We start from the raw sequence: 19,463 nt of genomic DNA on the forward strand, positions 1-19,463 counted from the left end.
GAAATTTCCTAAAAAGTTGGGGCGGCTCAGCCGGCCAGCCGCCCCAGGGAATACGGGCCTGGACATGATCACAACCTACTACATGCATGTATGTAACTGCATCAGACAATTGTATTTTAAGGTACAACTTTATTACAAGTGAGAACTGTATCTCAAGAGACAGTTACATGTATATGCTAACATATACAATGCAGTTTTATTTTAGAAGGCATCTGTTTCCCTGCAGCTTTAGCCCATATTTGTTACCTGATGGAAACTGTATTTTGATGAACTACCTGACCCTGATATATGACTATTTTGATAAATGCATATATCCTAATAAATGACGATATCCTGATAAATGGTTATATCCTGATAAATGGCTATATCCTGATAAATGGCTATATCCTGATAAATGGCTATGTCCTTGTCAATAGCTGTATTATGGCCATATTTTGGTAAATGCTTATCCTAATGGGTGACTGTATTTGTCTTGATAAATAACTGGTTAGCCATTTCCCAATAAATGAGTATACTGATAAGCGCATGCACCAATGGATAACAACAGCATTTGAGAATTACTTTGTCAGACAACTGAAACACATTTTGGCAAACAGCTCTGTTTCACAGCTTCTTTAAGTACACTCTCATCACGCATTCAGTACACACTGACCACACTTTCAGTACACACTGACCACATGTTCAGTACACACTGACCACACGTTTAGTACCTACTCACCAAATGTTTAGTACATACTCGTCATACATTTGGTACACTCTCACAATATTTTTGATACACTCTCACCACATGTTCCGTACACTCTCACCACATGTTCCGTACACTCTCACCACATGTTCCGTACAAATTTAGCCTGTCTCCAGGTCCGGGGAGAGCACAATCAGCATAGAGAATCCAGCATGTGAGGACTGCGTATGTACTGATGGTAATGTGCAGTGCTACAGTCGCTGCCAGGCTGTCCTCTGCCTTGGAAAGACCAAGCTAGATGACTGCGGCTGCCAAGTGTGTGACGATCAGTCCATATGTAAACTGGATGGCAATGGGACTGTGATATACAAGTCTGGAGAGAGTTGGACGGATGACAGCAACTGTGCTTGCACTTGTGAGGTAGCAGACACCCTTGAATGTTATTCGATATCTAAAAGGTTTCTTTAGAAAAAGTTTTTCTCTACCACTTTTTGCAGTTGGAATGTTGGTTTTAGGTGCCTGTTTAAACCTGGGTAATGGATTGAAGAGTTGTCATTTGTTAGTCACATATATCAATTGTCATTGAGAAGTTTTTTATAACATTGGGTTATTTCTCATAGCTTTCTGATTCCATGTTTACTGGGTGGTCAATTTTCATAAAACTTTGACAAACTACACAATAACAGACGGCAGCAGGTTAAACCATCACTCTCAATGTTTAATCAGCTGACGTGTTGATGTCAGTTTAAATACCTTTTATGTAGCAGGAAGTAATAGGAGTAACATAACGCTAATGAAAAAATTATTATGTGGTATTTTCACAGATTGAAAGTTAGAACTGACACAGATTAATACAAAACATCCGAATTTATAGAAGAAAATAACAATCATCTTGGTAGAAGATACACGTGTGACACGAGCCTTATTAGCTCTACTCTTATTAACTCTACTCAAACTTAACTAGATAGTTCTAATGCCAAGATCATAATTACAGGTTTGACCGGATTTTTATTGTTCGTGTTATTGTTATTTATGAATTTGGTAGGTGAATGTATTTTAGCAGTTGAGTATGCAAATAGAGGAAATCACATATTTTTAATAAAAGTTGTGAAAAAAAAAATGTAGAGTTGTACCAAATTTAAACATTGTATCATAAATGTTAAAATACATATTTATTAGTCAGTCATTTATCGATGATTGGAAATTGTAATGTACCACTAGTAATGATATTGAATAGTGAAGATTGATTGCTAACACAGCAAAGCTTGTATATTTCTGGTCTGTGTACCTACACCCATACAGTTAACTGGTGGTTGTAGAGGGGGCATGTGGAATGTGAGACTTGCCAACGTAACCTCCAGTGTCTATATAGAGAGCCTGACCCAAACTCATGCTGCCAAGAAAGATGCAAGGGCTGCACTGTAGATCAAATGCATTATGTCAGCGGGGCTACTTGGTCTCAAGATGGCTGCAGACAAACGTGTGCTTGCCATGCTGGAATTGTCACTTGTATAGAGAAAATTGTAAAGGATGACTTCTGTGCCAGTCTGCCACCAGTAAGTATGTTATTTTATCTCAACGGTGAGAGGCTGACAGTCTAGCCCCTGTATGTAAAAGTGATGAATAGCTCATCATAACATCCAACTGTCGGATGATGTTAGCTGTTATGTTGTAGCTATGCGACGACAGTGATAGACAGGTGGTTGACTCCTGCTGTGATGTGACAACTCCATCTCAGTGCTCCTGTAGTGTCGATAATAAGATGCTGGCTGTTGGAGAAATATTTAGGCCAAACACTGCAGACGTGTGTACTGTGTGCACATGTGTTGAGGAACCACTCACAGGCACATCATACCTGGAGTGCTATGAGCCAGTATGTCCTGATGTGTCTAGTTGTCCCGCGGAAGACCTCTACTTTCCTGATGCTGGCTCTTGTTGTCCTATTTGTCAGCAGCAGCTGCCGTATGATTGTACAGGTTAGTTAGCACCATAGTTTGTTAAGACATTCTTATCTATCCTGTGATTGCCAGTATTAGCCACACTAGAGTTATGCAAATACCACAGTGTCAAATATCGTTGTGGCTCCAACAGTAGACTAATAGCAATTTTTCCTTTAAATTTGTGTTTCCTTGTAACACAGGCTAATTTGGTTTTATGTTCGGCTACAATGATTAGCCATAGAGTTATCATATGATCAACCACAGCGCTCTCTATAATTAGCCATAGAGTTATCATATGATCAACCACAGAGCTCCCTATGATTAGCCATAGAGTTGTCATATAATCAACCACAGAGCTCTCTATGATTAGCCATACAGTTATCATATGATTAACTACAGAGTTTTTTGATTAGCTATAGAGTTACCATATGATCAATCACAGAGCTCTCTATGATTAGCCATAGAGTTATCATATGATTAACTACGGAGTTTTCTTTGATTAGCTATAGAGTTATCATATGATCAACTACAGAGTTCTCTATGGTTAGCCATAGAATTATGTTATATAAAGTGAGTAAGGCAATTTATCACTCATTAATAGTTTACTATCTCAATAACTAAGATTTGGGCTATGGTCCTTTGGTATTGAAAATACAGGTATCTGGAGGACGAACTACATAAATAGCATTTTTAACAGTTCATATAGACGCCCTATATACTTGTAGAAGTATCTATATCGTAAACATAGAGTGAACATTCAGATTATAATAAATAGATACTGGTAAAAAAGCAGAGCGATTTTATTTGTAGCCCTAAAAAAGCATGTTGTATAATTAAATAAATAGCTATATGGCATGGGTATTGTGCACCATGGTTCATACTCAAGAACGTTGTGAGTCCTTCAACAAAATCCTGACAAAATTAGAAACGATTTGAAAAAATTAACTCAAAGTTGTATTTGCTTTACTACTGCGTCATTGAAGATCAAAGTGCATTCCAGTCTTACCTAACAGTATGTTAGAGTAAACAATTAATCTTTACCTCTCTATGACACACAGGAACAGGTTTATGTTTTGCTACAGATATTTTTATCAGCTGTACCCTGTTCTCTTCAAAATCAGTTATAATCATCATGAAGTATTGTTAATGTATTAGCTATAACGGGAATACATTTTTATTATTAAACTAAATAATAATTGGCACTCCAATAGAAATAAAAAGCTAAATATAACCCAAGGCAAAATGATTAACATATTGTATCTGTATAGTGGCCTCAATGTTAAGTCTTGCGGCTTTGTGTAGTTTTAGGATACCAATTCACTTATTGATAAAAGCCAATCAATTCTTCATGTTTGCAAAGCATTGTTATGTGACTTCGGTTAATAATGCTGAACAGTGTTAATATGATTGCTGTTAGTATTGTTCTCATTAGGTTTTTACTTTCATTTCTTACATATTAATTTTGACTAAAGTTTTTTCTCGTATATCTCTGCCGCGTGTCGAGGATTCACCTAAAGTGTAGCCTGAGACCATAATTGTAGAGTCTGCGGAAGGCGAGGTTTTGGAGCCTCTTTATTCACCTTGTGAACAATGTCTCTGCTCTGGTAATACATGGATCTGTAGCCAGAAGACCTGCCCAGATATAGATTGTCCCCAGAATGAACAGCTTATCCAGCCAGGAGAATGCTGTCCAACATGCGCGGGCTGTTACAATGACGCAGTCAGACAGGTAAATCCTGTGCATATCACATTACTTAATTTCCGTCAAGTTATTGCTGCATTAGATCATCAAGTTATTGCTGCATTAGATCGTCAAGTTAATGCGGTATTACATCATCAAGTTATGGCGGGATTAGATCAATGCAAGTCATAGTTTGATATGTAGGAGTCTGTCAGGTTGATAAAAAGGTGTCATAATATACTATTTCTCAAACGTTAGGTATGATTAAATATATGTTTGTGCTGAAAGCTGAAAGATAGCTTGAACCTTTTTTGACCAATGAGATACTTTTAGGTTCTCCATCGAGTTTTATTCGATTGCGATCTATAAGCAGTGAATGGATACATATTCTACAATGGTATTATATTTTAAGTACAGTTCCGGTTACGTTTCTTGTATAACCGCAATTCATTGGAATGGAAGCTTCTTGGGACTGAGTCTATTAAAAAAACATCGGGAGAGTTTCAGGTCAAGCTTTTCATTTTTTACTATCGCATTTGAGTCTGCTCAAGCCCTTTGCTGCTTTACATATTCCAATGATGAAGTACCCATTGTAATCTGAATTCTACTAAACCTGTCAGATTCCTTATTGATCCTCCTAGATGGTATGGACACGATTTGTGTTATAATTTCTTCCACTTTATACTAGCCTTGTTGTTATGTCAACATTATTACTGCAAAGCTACTGGCCTATGTCTTATAGTTGTTACCAACATGTTCTAGGGTGCTTTAAAGCTGTCTTCTGTTGTCACGCTTGGAAGGTGCCACTTGTTACAACCTGTCAGGCTGTATTAGACTGCTTTTAATTTTCATTTCATTTGTCATTTAATTTCACTTCCCATGTGGCATTCTGCCATATGATCACATGACTTCTTCCTCTCACACGCCATTTTGTTTCTTTTGATGCTTTAAAGCGATGAGTCTGTCATTTTGAAGGCACATGGCAGCTCCTGGCAGCATGAGACAGACCCGTGTGCCACATGCAGGTGTAGTTATGGTGAGATAATATGTGAAAGGACAGTTACTTGCCCTCCACTATTTTGTACGCAAGGGAGGAAAACCTTCACTCCTGTTGGCGAATGCTGCCAAGTCTGTGGTGACCCTGTGACAGGTATTATAGGCTTTTAATAGCATTCAGCCTCTCATATCAGCATCTTAAGAAAAATCAGCTGCAGAACGCACTTGATGTGGGGGCAGTAGTAGTAGTTACCAACAGTGTTCAGGTTAGCCTTTGTCTTTCTTGTTTATGGGGAAAGCTTGAAGTGAGCATATGTTATGAGGCTAGTAAACTTTCCAACTCGTACTTTATTTGGATCGACTAGACAGGTTTGGGAACTTAATGAAAAACTTTATCGAATGCCTGAAAAACTTCCAGATTGGCAAGGTGTGTTGTGCCATACATATAGACTGAGAGCTGATTATGATTCAATTCAAAACCTTCGCACTAAGTCTACTTTTGCTAAAGGCCAAACCTATTTCTGCCATTGCGGTTATGAAAAGCCTAGCAGGCTGTTCATGTTAAACAAAAAGCAATTCAACCTGAAGCTATATGCTAATTGTAGTTAAGACCTTGTGACCTTGACCTTTTATTATGTTTTAGGTGACGACTGTCTAGACAGCCGAGGAAGAACCCAGGCACATGGCTCAGGCTGGCCTGTGGACGATTGCACTCAGTGTGAATGTTTGTTTGGACAAGTAAACTGCACTGTAGAGGAGTGTCCCCAATTAGAATGTAAATCTGATGAAACTCTTGTGATAGAGGAAGGAATCTGCTGTCCAAGCTGCGTAAAACAACCTGCCATGTGTAAAGTCTATGGCGACCCACATTATAGGACCTTCGATGGTGAAACTCTTCATTTTCAGGGTCAGTAAGCGGAACAAATATTGACATTGGAAATGTGGTATGAGGGTAGATCAAAATACGTATTTCATAATTTTAATTGTGTCTTGAATAAAATAAGTAATTGAATATTCAATATTCCAGAGTATTATAAATGCGATTAAAATACATAAAAATAATTAACAGACAATCTAGCAGTTGTTGAAGAGATAGATCATTTAGCACTGGGTGATGTTAACATATATTTGTATGTCTAAGATATACGGTAAAGAGAATATTTTCACACCTCATCTTGCCAGTTACTAATGACTTGCAATTGTTGGTAGCTAGACATCTATGCTATAAACATCTATGCTACGGACATCTATGCTATAAACATCTATGCTACAGACATCTCTGCTATAGCCTCCTGTGCTGTCTAATGAACTATTGCTGCAGAGCGGTTGTAAATATTTGAAATGATGAATAAGTAAGTGTTGTGTGATATAAATAGATTTAATCCTTGACCTGGTCCTATAAAGTGGATCAGGTAGATATCAAGTATTTATTTCAGAGCGTAATTTTACTGAGATTTATCTTTTGAGAAATCTAGAGACATAAGTCATATCCTTGAGTTGGTTATAAAGTTTTCATCAATTCTGTATACTTTAGCATACGTTAGCCTCGACTGCTAACATATTCTAGAACAGGAATGCATATAGTAGAAAATCTGCTCATTAGACTAACTGAGCGTTTTGTCACACAAAGGTTTTACCTAGCTTTGGTTTTCGATTATTTTTTTGTGATATTGTATGTTTCAAAAAAAAGCTAAAAACTATTTTAAAATATAAAAATGGTGAACTTGATTTTTTTATGATGAAAATGGTTGGTATAGTACCAATAAGAATATGTTTTCACAAAAATGTCAAATAAATTTTAACTGGTACTTTATAGGTCACAGGTTATAGCTTTATAGGTCACAGGTCATGATTTCACTACCGCATTAAATTAGGTTATCTTTTTCGCTACCACATTAAAATCTGACCGAATGATTATTCTGCCCGATTAATTCATACAGATTTTCGAAAAATCGATATACCGCTAGTATTTAAGCAATATCTCGAGAATCAAAACAGATATTGTTTTACGGCAAAATGCATCTTGTTCAGAACAAAATTCTCTACAAGATAGGTATAAAATTGTTTAGTGAATCTCACTCTCGCCAAATCTCTGACGCTTTCTTTGCGTTAATTGATTGCTGTGTGTTATTGCCATGACGTTAACGACCTGGTTTTCCCGTTTTGGAAAAGGATGAAAAATTGAATTGCTGAGCCAAAAGATTTTCTATTGGTTGAACGTGATTGGTAACAAGGTTTTTCCATTAGAAACAAAATTTGATTGGCCTAGCTAATGTGTGGGCTTCGTAATGAAAAGAAAAGTGAAACTCTATTGATAAGCCGATACATCGGCTTACAGTCTGTACTTATATTACTGCGCTTTCGCTACCATAAGCCATACATCGGCTTATGGTAGCGACAGAGTTAAGTATTTCTTGCTGAAAATTCTGAAATCTAGATTCTATGTTTTTAGTGTCAAAGACTGGTGTGTAGACTATTAAACGTCTATTTGACAAACTTTGCAGGTTTCTGTTCATATGAGATGGTAAAGGATTGTGACTTTGACACATTCAGTATCATAGCGGTACATGATGACAGGGATACAGAGAGTGTGTCTTGGATCAAAGGCGCCATTGTAGTAGCAGGTAGGAGGATGGGGATGGTCTTACATTTACAGAAACATGAGGCTCTTATAGGGTGCAATTTGACAATATGAGCATAAAGGGTAGAGGCAGTGTTAGAGGCAATAGAGTTATCTTCTCTTACTTATTGTCGTTCACCAATAATTAAGCTAGGTATATGATGAGCTTGTTACAATAGTTTAAATGAAATGAAAAAAAAATTTAATTTTGATTAGTGTCAGGTTGCTTTGGTAGGATATAGTCAGAGTAATGCATCACTCCCGGCATCCAACTAAAGTATCCATTCAAGACTGTGCATACAACTAATAAAGACGGGGCGTTGTTGCCTAGCAAATATTACCCGAACATTCAAACGTATGATAAAATAACATGAATATTTTTCTATAGCACGATGGTAACATATGCTGAGAAGTAGAGAGTTAGAAAAACTTATATAAATTAAAATATTCTGAAAAACCTAAATTATTTCTTTTCTATTCCAACCATAAGAATTTTAATTGCTCAATAAAGAATAGTTGCTTTTTTGTAATTTTCTGTCACAAAATAGCTGTAATATAATTGCATTGAAACTGATAGCCAATAAAACAGCACCTCTCAATGTGTTCTTATTGACAAATACAACTTTCTGTCATTACCGAACTTTCTGTCAAAACCGAGATTGTCATTACCGTTTGCTGCAGTTTGTTTCTGCTAATCAATCTAATTAGTGTCAGCAGACAACTCCTGTTATTAAAGGATGTTGCCTCTGATGTGACAAGACAAACTTTAAGACTTGATTTTTTGTTTAAAGGTTAGCTGACAGCACTCTAAAATTATATTTATTTTAAATAATATAATCATGAAACTTCATTTTTGCCCATGAATTTATATTAGTAGAAGAATAAAAAATGTTTTAGTAAAACAATAAAAATCAACTTCGGGGACAAACACTTGTAAGGTGAGTCTACTCGGTGGGCTGCGAGTTTGTGAAGATGAAACAAACAAGCTTGTTCTTAGCTGAGCTTATCTTAGGCATTGTTAAGCTATAAACAGGCTGATAATGAAAATTCACTGTAATAACATGACTAGCAATAGTATTACTTATTGAGCGCTGTTATAGGCTACTAGCTATAAGCTATAAGCTATGAGGATTGGTTTACTACCTAAGGACATCAATCATATGCTCATAGATTGATGTCATAGCAGATTGCACCAATACCAAAGGAATTCTGTATATATTTATACTCCTGCATTAGTTTTTGAGTGTTAATTTTAAAATTAAAGCAGCTTGTTTGTCTTATCTTATAGATTGCGCTCGTACTAATTTTCTCTTTTACACAAACAGAAGATGAAGAATATTGTTTGTAAAAAACTGTCTATTCTCACAAGCCATCTCTTAAAACCCATCTGCTTTTGTGTTAAGAATTTTAGTGGATAATTTTCAGATAACCAGCTTGAAAACTGAACAATTTTAATATAATCAGATAGCTTCTCAGCTGTTTTTTGGTCGATATTTTCATGTATCGCGAATCTTTTTCTTTATTTTTAATACCTAAAAATGTTGATAGAACCTAGTGTTTGGTCAAAATTGAACAAAGATATTATTGAAATGTCAATTTATAATTTTAAGTGCAACTGATAATGTAGTAATTATATTAATTGTCAGTTAGTATTCAATAATATATGATAGACAAAGCCTAAACCTGCCCATACCCTTCACTATGACTGAATATAATTGGTCTGCAGGTAATTTGAGGATAAGATTGGGCCAGGGACTGTGGGCTGAGGTGAATGGAGTGAATGTTACCTTTCCCTTCCAGCACTCGTCTGCCCTTGTCATCCGCCTGCTGCCAACCACATTGGTACTTCAAAGTGACTCTCTCGGCTTTAAGGTATGTAAATGGGGAAAAATATAATAAAGTAGAAAACAACAGTTTTCTGCTGTTTGTATTATTTTGTTCCAAAGTGTTCCCATGTATCGGTGATAGCAACATGTGCTTTATTCCAGTAATTCATTTAGTTTCTTTTTACAGTTCACCTGGGATGGAGCAGCCTATGGAGAAGTGGAGGTGGATTCCAAGCTCAAGGGCAAACTCTGTGGCCTCTGTGGTAACTTCAATGACAATCAAAAGGATGAGCTGACTCTTAGGGATGGTTCGTATCCTTGCCAACCTTGTGGCAGCGCGGACCTGAGGCTATATTTTGTGGTCTAGTTAGATACTGTCTTTTACAATGGAATAGGCATGGCATCGTCATCATTCATTAATAAGGCACACATGCTGAGAATCAAATTATCAGGTCAGAGTGAATGGCACCAGCTTTGGAGTTATGCCATCCTGTCACAAATAGCATTTGTATTCAACCATACTACCAAAACTGGCAGGGGAGCCAATTTATACAATCTATAGTAGGCATGACTTGATGTGATACGTGATTCAAGCCCTTGTTAAGCATCTGCTGTTCACTTCGGTCCGAATCTGCGCTGTGTACATACTTCATAACTTGCAACTGCACTGTCCATACAGGCACAGTTGTCAACTCACACTCAAGGTTTGGAGACAGCTGGAAGGTCGAAGGGTCACAGTGCTCTGCTGTCACAACGGATGTGAATCCTTGCGACGTTGCTGGATATGATGTGAAAAAAAAAGCTATTGAGCAGTGTGCTATTCTGCAGGTGAAAATGTTTTGCATTATCGCTTTGTCCGGTAGCAGCATGTTGTATCTAACTAACAATGTATTCTCTTTTGCTAACAATATACTCTCTTATTAACAATATACTGTAGGCCTACATGCTCCTTTGTGAACAATACATTTTAGTTAACAATATACCATAAAAACTCTATTTGAATGCCGCCTCCAATTGACCGCCACTGCAGAGGAAGGGTTGAAAAATAGAGCGCCATGGCATTCAATTAGAGGTTTGACGGTGTTCTCTCTTGTTAACAATATACTCTCTATTGTTAACAATATGTTCTATCCTAATAACAATATATTGTCTTTTGTTAACAGTATACACTTTATAGTCAACAATATGTTCTTATTAACTATATATTCCCTTTTGTTAACAATATTTTCTCTGTTGTTTACAATATTCTGTTAAACCTCTATTTGAGCGGCACTTCTAATAAAAGGGTTGAAAAGTACGGCGCTACCCTTAAATATGTCACCTCCATTAGACTACCATTTTGACATTCATTATGTTTGATCTTTACAAATCCATAATACAAAGAAGTCAGTAGAAGAGTGTCCACAAAATGCTACTAATAATGAATTAATTACATCAATAACAATTGATTCTTTCATTGTCGCTGCCATGGTGTCCATGGTTTTAGTGACGGTGTGCCTGAGAAGATTGATCATCACAATCATCAGACCTACACTGTGATTTGAAGTTGATGTCTAAATGCGATTCATTGTCTTCAGATTCATCCATAATGTGGTTTACAGCCTGATGAAAATACTCTTCAGTAACACTTTACGACATAATAGTAGCTTCGAAATCCGCTTTCTAACTCCAAAGCTTTAGTGTTTTTATAAAATGCTGAAAGCGAAACTATTGAATTAATAGCTGTATCCATCTATTGTTTTACTCGAAGTAGCTCCTTGTTTAACCTGGTCTGATACTTTGACATATAGGAAAAAGGATTGAGCAAAAATGCTGAGGCCAACAGCGTTAATGTCATTCCGACCGAAGGAGAGTACAAAATATAGATGGCATTAGCATCTCTTCACCCTCATAAAGGGTTAAATTTGTCCTCCCAAATTTCTGACGAGCTAGTCGAAAAATACAGTGGCATTCAAATGGAGCTTTTACGGTACTATCTATTGTTAAAAAAATTTTCTTTATTGTTAACAATGTATTCTCTTGTGTTACCAACTCATTCTGACGTGATTTGTTTTTTTTAGTTTAACACACAATCTTCCGCTTTAACGCTTTACTCTCATTCACTAGCGATAATGTCACTCTTTCTAAATACATATCCTCCCTTGTAAACAATATATCGCATTTGGTTAACAAGATACCCTGCCTTGCTAACAATTGTTTATATTCTTGCATGCTCAAAATGTTCAATACAGTCATATCTCGACATACGAGCTTGATGCGTTCTGGGACTGAGCTTGCATGTTAATTTACTCGCATTTCAAACCACTATTTCCTTTATAAAATCACCAAGTAAAAATTAATCTGTTACCATATCCTGAAAAAAAACACTTAAAGATGATATTATGGTGGTAAGTGTTTTTAATTGTTATAACTCAGTACCTACACTAACAAAGTAACAAATAGCCATTTAGTTGTTATGATCTGCAATAAAATGTAACATTACTACGTACACTATTGAATAGAGTTTTTACCTTAGAGACAGACGTTGCTGATGACGGCGGTTTGACAAAGAGACTTGAGTGCAACATGTTCGGTACACCAAACTTTTGTGATCCTACGTGATAGAAACTCTAAATTTAACTTCATTGAATTTAGTTAACTAAACTTACTTTAATTTGATCGCCATTTTTGTAGCATTTGTTTCCAGTAATGTGCTCTTGCCTCGTGTTCACTATAAAACTTTTAGCCAACCTGTTGAAAAATTTCTTTCAAATTGATTCGAGGAAAAGGACCATTTGATGCTGTTCTTGAAAGCGACGGCTCACATTCGTGGGCATATAGTGTAGTGGCCATCGAGAACCGGCTCGTATACTCGTGTCTCAAGGATTACTTCGTACTTCAAGGAAGTCAGCAAAAGAAGCTAGAAAGTCGGCTCATATCTCGAGTTTCTCATATGTTGGAGCACTCGTATGTCGAAGCATAACTGTATTGTGATTAGCGCCATTTCCTCTCTCACTAGTCACATGGAATGAGTTAGCTGAGGGGACATGGTTACCACCCACTATTCTGCAACTAAACCATTGTGAAAACAAGCTAGATCGAGTGATTGCCTTTTTCACTGTGATGACATTTTGGCAATTAATTTTAGGGAGAAGTATTTGCCCCGTGTCACAGAGCAGTTCCACCAGATGATTACGTGTTTTCTTGTGTCTATGACATGTGTGCTTGCAACAGCACTGAAAGGTGTCTGTGCGATGTGCTGACAGCATACGCAGGTGCTTGTAAAAATTCTTATGTCAGGGTTCAGTGGAGGACCCATGAAAGATGCGGTGAGTAAACCTCGTATTATCAAGGCTTTGCTGAATTGGCCTCTCATTAGACATGTGCAATGCTTAGCCTTTGAACCTAAACTGCGTAAAGTAGCATTGTATACGAATTTTCTTATCAGGCATATCTACTGAACCAATGTTTTTTGTTAAATAGATGCATACACTTTTTCAGCACAGCAGATTAATTTGTGAAAAAATCCGAAAATGGTCAAAAACGAAAAAATTCAAAAATGTTCAGCAAGCATCACCTTGGAAAATTACTTTTAATTCATAACAAATGAGATTCACCAAATCAAATATTTTAAAATATGATGCTGATTTTGTTTGGAAATTGTAAGTTGTATGGCACAAAGTACTGGATTACACACTCACTTTTAGGGAGTCTGAAACTGACTATTTTGGATCAACTGTTCCATGTTGGTTGGTGGCTCAAAAGATATTTGGCATAAAAAAAATGTCCTAGACCTATGATAGGATGATGAAATCTTGTTGTTGCTGACAAGCCATTGCAGATTCCTCGAAGTTGTTAACAAAATTCATCTATGACAGATAGCGGTCATTAACTTCTTTGTTAATATTCTGTTCAATCTACGCTTGGCCTACATGTAAGCGGGAGTTATCCGCTCACTGTTTTAGTGCAGATTTTCAAGTGAAATGTGCTTACAACAGAAATATTGTAAATGGTGTAAAAGCTATATAATGCTAGCAGTAGCAGATGACCATTTTTCCCTCGATTCTATTGATTAACTAAACTCATTAAATTGATAGTTTTGACAGCTACATCACTGCTAAGTAATTTAGAGTTGCACATGCATGAAAAATGGAATTTTCTATCTTGTTTTCTATTTTTTCACATGTCATTCTCTAAATAAGCATGACATGAAAACTCGACGTGTTTATGTTGTAGCTCTTTCTTGCGATATGAAAAAAGGACTAATATTTGACGAATGCGGACCAGTTTGTCCGCGGACTTGTGACAATTTCAACCGACCTTTGGGTGAACTTGGGAAAGAATGCTTGAAACCATGTGAGCCAGGCTGTCAGTGTCCAGCCGGCCTTGTTCTACATAATGGCAGATGCATCACAACTGACCTATGCCCTTGAGAACAGCAAGAAATTGATGTGTTTAAGGTGGCAGCAACAATATGTGCTGAGGCCTGTATTATTTTACAATAATTATCACAGAGTTAAGGTGTCAAGCAACTCGGATGAGGTAGTCACCAAACCTTAATCAAAACTAGGAGTTCATATCAATGTGAATACAGAGCGATTGTATGTGTTATCCCCTTGCATGACTGAATTGCTTAGGGTTTATGTATGTCTGCCTTCCACCAGACGCCAAGCTGCCAGCGCCTGTCAGTAAAGAGGTGTCGTAAGCATGACGACTTGTCTATCAAACACAATGAGCAAATACAATACAAACATGTTTTACTTTTTACTAATCTTCGTCGACACTCGAATGTCGCTCATCCTCTTCTTCGATAAAATCGAAAACGTCAAGAGATGTGAGACTGTCCCTCCTGTCAGCAGTTTTGGTCTTGATAGTCATCCAATGCTCCCGGTTCGCTCTAATGTTTTTCACAAGACAGTCAGTTGAAGGGAACATAAGCTCCAGCGTGCTGTCAATAAGAAATTATCAGCTATACTATGCCTTCCTTTATGATCAACAATAGTTATAATAACTTGTCAATTTTAGAATGGTTAGTGAGCGATTTAATGCGAGTTGGGTTCTCTTGGAACAGCCCTTACCAACTTAACCTAGCTTTAGTTTCTAAAAGGGCATCTCAAAGTGGATTTAGTATCATAAGTTAAGCCAAAATTGCACCAAGGCATATATGAAAGTCTCTGAAAATGGGTGTTATAGTTATAGCAAAATACAAAAATAGAATAAATTTAAAGGATTGCGCTGCACACATGCGCTAGGAAAAGCAAAGGGATGGACTTCTTATAACAAGCTCGATATCACCTCACAGGTTTGTATAGCTTTGACGGAAGAAAACTCCCATGATGAACCAGGCTGAATTTCTGAGAGAAATATATTGACTCTTCTTTCCAATGTGTCAAGTGAAAAAGGTCTAAATTATTTTTGACATGTATGCCTATGATGTACATTTTGTTTTTACATATGAAATTATATCGAGAATGATCGTTTGTTTTCAGATCCAGAAATCTAACCTGTATCTTCAAAGGAGATGTCTTTTCTTAGCAAAGGTACCTCTCAAATGTTATGAAAAGTAATTGACAAGAGCTGCCACTTACAATTTCACGGAAAGCACAATGGCTGCTCTAAATAAAGTAGTAAAATTCATGTCCAAATTCCTGATTACTTCTCTTACTATGGTATTTGTAAAGCCTGGTTTCCATGTGACAGCGCAAGGCGCACGACGTAGTGCGTAGACCGGCTGTGATGTGGAAACGTCAACGCACGACGATCGCGTGACGTGCGTACGCTGATCGCAAGGATCCAACAGAATGGATCCTTGCGACGAGTGCGCGCGATGATGTATCCCGCAATACACCGCTCGACCTTTTCAACCTATCCCACAATTCAAACGGAGGGCTGTTTTCCGAAGAAATCGGTTTCCCGTGCGAAAAAAGTAAGGAAATTACCCACCCTGTCCAATGCAAGCATGGCGCCTACGCGCGCTATGGAAACACTGCATCGCAGCCCAAGAAATGTATTGCGCACGATCACTGGGACGCGCACGATCACTGGGACGCGCACGATCATTGCGCTATTATAGAAACCAGGTTTAACTCGAACATCTACATGCCATTATTTCATTACCAGAGCTCCTTTACATTTAGAATTTTGGGCATCGTGGGGAAATTATTTAGTAAGCTACTAAAAGCAGTGACCATTATTGGCATCCCTAAATATCTCAAATTATTGTTAAAAAGATAAAACATTTTGACAAATACTAAAGATTTAAAACGGTAAAACAAAGATGCTACTAACAAGGTGAGATGTGTGATGACGGAAAGGATTTGTTTGAGAGGAGTTGTGTTCTCAAACAGGAGAGGAGAGAATCTCCAGATACCACTTAGCAGGGTATCTGGAGATTCTCGTAACATAAATGGTACATCGAACATTATTTTCTAACAAAAGCACAAATTTCTTGTGAAATTAACTAAAAAGGTGACTGCAATGAATCACAAGTGTGCTCACTCATGTTACAGAGAACGTGAGGAGTGTGATAAGAGTATATACTAACTGAAAAGCTGGTGATACAATATAATCTATAAATCCTATCTGTAAATCAGGTATGGACGCCCTCTCCCGATCCATCATCTCCATAGGACTTCGACCTAAGGCTTTTTCAAGGTCTCCTTGAGAAAAGAACTCTTTGTAAAGCATTTTCTACAATATAAGATTAGCAACACTTGATGAATCCTGGTAACAACGAAGTCAAGGCAGTAGCAGAAACATGGAGGCTGAGAAATTAATATTCGATATTATTCAAGGTAAGAGATTAGGCATAAGAGACAAGCTCTCTTGCAATATATTCACATTATCTGTCCGTCTGGAAACAAACTGAGTTCATGAAAATAGTTGCTTTCAACAGGATTTGAACCCAGAACTTTCAGCTTGGTAGACCGCTAATCAACTGCCTTGCAACATATCGGAATAATTGTGTGCATAGTTATTATATCTCACGGTCTTACAGACACAGTTCAGTGCACTGCCAGGGCACTAGTAATGATAATTTATCCAAACAAGACTATGCCATGATGTAATTCAAGTTGAAAACAGTGCAACCCCCTCCATCGCACTGCCTTTACCATATAACCACTCACAGATATTATTAGTTGCAGAAAGTGTTTTTTCGTTGTTTTAATATGAACAAAACATATAATTCACTAGTTATCCCAATTAGTTGCTTCTGAGATGTCATATAAAACACCTGCCTCTAAACTCTTAGAAAAAAATCTTATATATGCAAACTTCCTATAGCTTAATGGGTTTTAACATCACGTCTTTTACAGATCTCAAGTAGGAGCAGAAATAACAGAATTATAAATATTTTGATATACATATATAAGAAATCCTAAAAGATATCTTGTTAGAATATTAATTATAATAGAATGAGGTGGTGCTTCCAGGTAGTTGAGTGTAATGGTTTTAGTGTAAGTTGTACACAATGGTGTCCCTGCATATTTCTACCAAATTTTTAGCATCTGATGAATGCAACACGAAACAATTTGTATAGTATATAAATAACAACTCGAGTCTAAACCTTTCTATACATGGATATATTTTTTAGCTAGCTCTGTATGATGTCATGTAACACCTCTCGCTCACTCTCTTTTGCTTGTCTGTATTACTACATAAGTATACATATGTGCGTGCATACGTATGATATGCATATAAGATATACCTATTATTTATATGATATTAACATATAACATACGATACAAATACATGATTTATGATACACACACATGATATTTATACATAATATTATATTATGTACATGTATAATATATGACATGGTAAATACATACATATATACACACACACACATATAAATGTGTATGGCATGTACGTATACACATGACACGTTCATATGATGAATGCTACACTCTAAATTATTGATAGTGAAGAGGCTGTTTCTGAATACAAAAGGCACCTAATATTGTATCATACAAATAATAAAAAATATATGATTAATGAAAGAAACTAACTCATACCTATCATGTCTGGTTATGTCAAAAGAGTTACACCTTGAGTAACAGAAAATATCTTGATATTTAATACTTGCTGAAAATGTTGATTTGCATTTGCTAAGGCTTTAACAAAGGAAAATTTGCATCGCCATTGGCTGCTATTTCACAAGTAAGTCAGTTGTATCTATATAAATCTCAGTGTTTGTCTTTTTATTAAACCCTGAGTCTAGTTATCGGAATCAAAGTGTAGCAATGAAAAATCCGCAAGGCACTCTCGGGACTCCCAGATCTAGAAGCGTCAAACTTAATCGCTAAGCTACACGAAATACAATGGAATCATTGGGCAAATAGTCATTACATTGGTGAAGATACTCACACGTAAAGCCCTTGCTTGGAGTTAATAGCTAGCACAGTTGACTGATATGCATAATGGTATGCATATGCATAAATGCATATGGTATTGTTTTAGTAAAGATTTACCTTCCAGGTAAGGTACTCATATTCGTTAGGTGATTATTCTATTACCACGCACCGACGGGTATTTGGTTAGTGTTCATATATAAGAGAGAAATGAGTCAATAAATCTATTTGTATCCTAGTAGTCTGACTGACCTTGATGTTAACATGAATGTTAGTGCCGAAGAATTAAGGTGGCTTAAGGAAATTAAGGTTCACTAATTCGTAATTCACTTACTACAACTAGAGATAAAAAGAAAAATACTGAAAAGTGTAAAATTTTTTATCAGAGAATGGAACAAAAACATTTAGATTTTTTGGTGCCCAGACTATTCCATTTAATTACCATAACATCACCTCTGCAAGAGAACACAACTGTTGTTCACAAGACAGCTATTTAATTACCATAACATCACCTCTGCAAAATAACACAACTGTTGTTCACAAGACAGCTATTTAATTACCATAACATCACCTCTGCAAAATAACACAACTGTTGTTCACAAGACAGCTGAATAGATGCTTACCGAGACTCCTTTGGCAGCGGACCATGGTTTAGTTTGGTCAGCAAGGTCTGCAGATGTCATAAAGAGACAGAGAAGAAGCGTCTTATGTTCAGGACTGGTTTTATCATAACCAACTGCAAAAGTGTACAGGAGTTATCATACCATGATCATCTATCCATAGCTCCACATCGATGCTATGCTCACAATGATAAAAACCATGTAAAACAGGAAATAAGCTCAACAGTCAACTGGTTCATGTTAGAGGGTACCAGCCACATACCATCAGCCATAGCCTCAAGTCCTCCCCTAATACGAAGATGGTGAGCTATGTCAGTAGAAAGTATGACCTCCCGGATGAGGTCAAGCAGCTGCTGGTACTCAATCCTGCTGACGTTCTCGAATATGTTGCAGCCTTGAGTATTTAGGATGCACATAGTCTGTGAGAAGTGATGCCTCTAAAACATGCAGCCAACACGCCTGCTACAGTTATCTGTTATAATGATGGACTGCAACATGTTTCAGCATTTTCCTACGCAATGCCTACACCTACACAATCTATATATAAATCTCAGTGTTTGTCATTTATCTGTTGGTCTGTCCTTTGTGTGTCCAGTTATAGCAATCAAGTTTGACGAATGAAAAATCCGCTTCACACTAGATTTGAACTCGGATCCTCCTGGAGATGGGCGAGCTAACTTATTAAGCCATACAGTCTACATGCGATACAAAGGGATAATTGTACACATATTGCGTCGACTAAAATACGCATACCGTCAT

General features: G+C 36.9%; 2 protein-coding genes across 2 annotated transcripts in view; one reads left to right on the top strand and one right to left on the bottom strand.

The window, feature by feature from the left end:
• The window catches only part of LOC137407055 (kielin/chordin-like protein), a 39,185-nt gene extending 25,018 nt beyond the window's left edge, over window positions 1-14,167 (top strand). The window contains exons 18-29 of the mRNA XM_068093661.1: window positions 862-1,105; window positions 2,005-2,241; window positions 2,361-2,661; window positions 4,167-4,354; window positions 5,282-5,456; window positions 5,946-6,209; window positions 7,807-7,926; window positions 9,649-9,794; window positions 9,936-10,056; window positions 10,428-10,576; window positions 12,876-13,056; window positions 13,964-14,167. Coding sequence (XP_067949762.1) covers window positions 862-1,105; window positions 2,005-2,241; window positions 2,361-2,661; window positions 4,167-4,354; window positions 5,282-5,456; window positions 5,946-6,209; window positions 7,807-7,926; window positions 9,649-9,794; window positions 9,936-10,056; window positions 10,428-10,576; window positions 12,876-13,056; window positions 13,964-14,160 — 2,323 coding nt within the window. The 3' untranslated portion in view covers window positions 14,161-14,167. The remainder of the gene's footprint in view (window positions 1-861; window positions 1,106-2,004; window positions 2,242-2,360; window positions 2,662-4,166; window positions 4,355-5,281; window positions 5,457-5,945; window positions 6,210-7,806; window positions 7,927-9,648; window positions 9,795-9,935; window positions 10,057-10,427; window positions 10,577-12,875; window positions 13,057-13,963) is intronic.
• A 7-nt stretch (window positions 14,168-14,174) lies between these two features.
• LOC137405673 (cGMP-dependent 3',5'-cyclic phosphodiesterase-like) overlaps window positions 14,175-19,463 on the bottom strand; it is a 93,084-nt gene continuing 87,795 nt past the window's right edge. Inside the window, exons 22-25 of the mRNA XM_068092012.1 lie at window positions 18,967-19,141; window positions 18,708-18,820; window positions 16,272-16,417; window positions 14,175-14,675 (exon numbers count right to left, since the gene is read on the bottom strand). Of these exons, the coding sequence (XP_067948113.1) occupies window positions 14,495-14,675; window positions 16,272-16,417; window positions 18,708-18,820; window positions 18,967-19,141 (615 nt within the window). The 3' untranslated portion in view covers window positions 14,175-14,494. The remainder of the gene's footprint in view (window positions 14,676-16,271; window positions 16,418-18,707; window positions 18,821-18,966; window positions 19,142-19,463) is intronic.

This window comes from Watersipora subatra, chromosome 10 (assembly GCF_963576615.1).
Source record: "Watersipora subatra chromosome 10, tzWatSuba1.1, whole genome shotgun sequence".
Lineage (NCBI taxonomy): Eukaryota > Metazoa > Bryozoa > Gymnolaemata > Cheilostomatida > Watersiporidae > Watersipora > Watersipora subatra.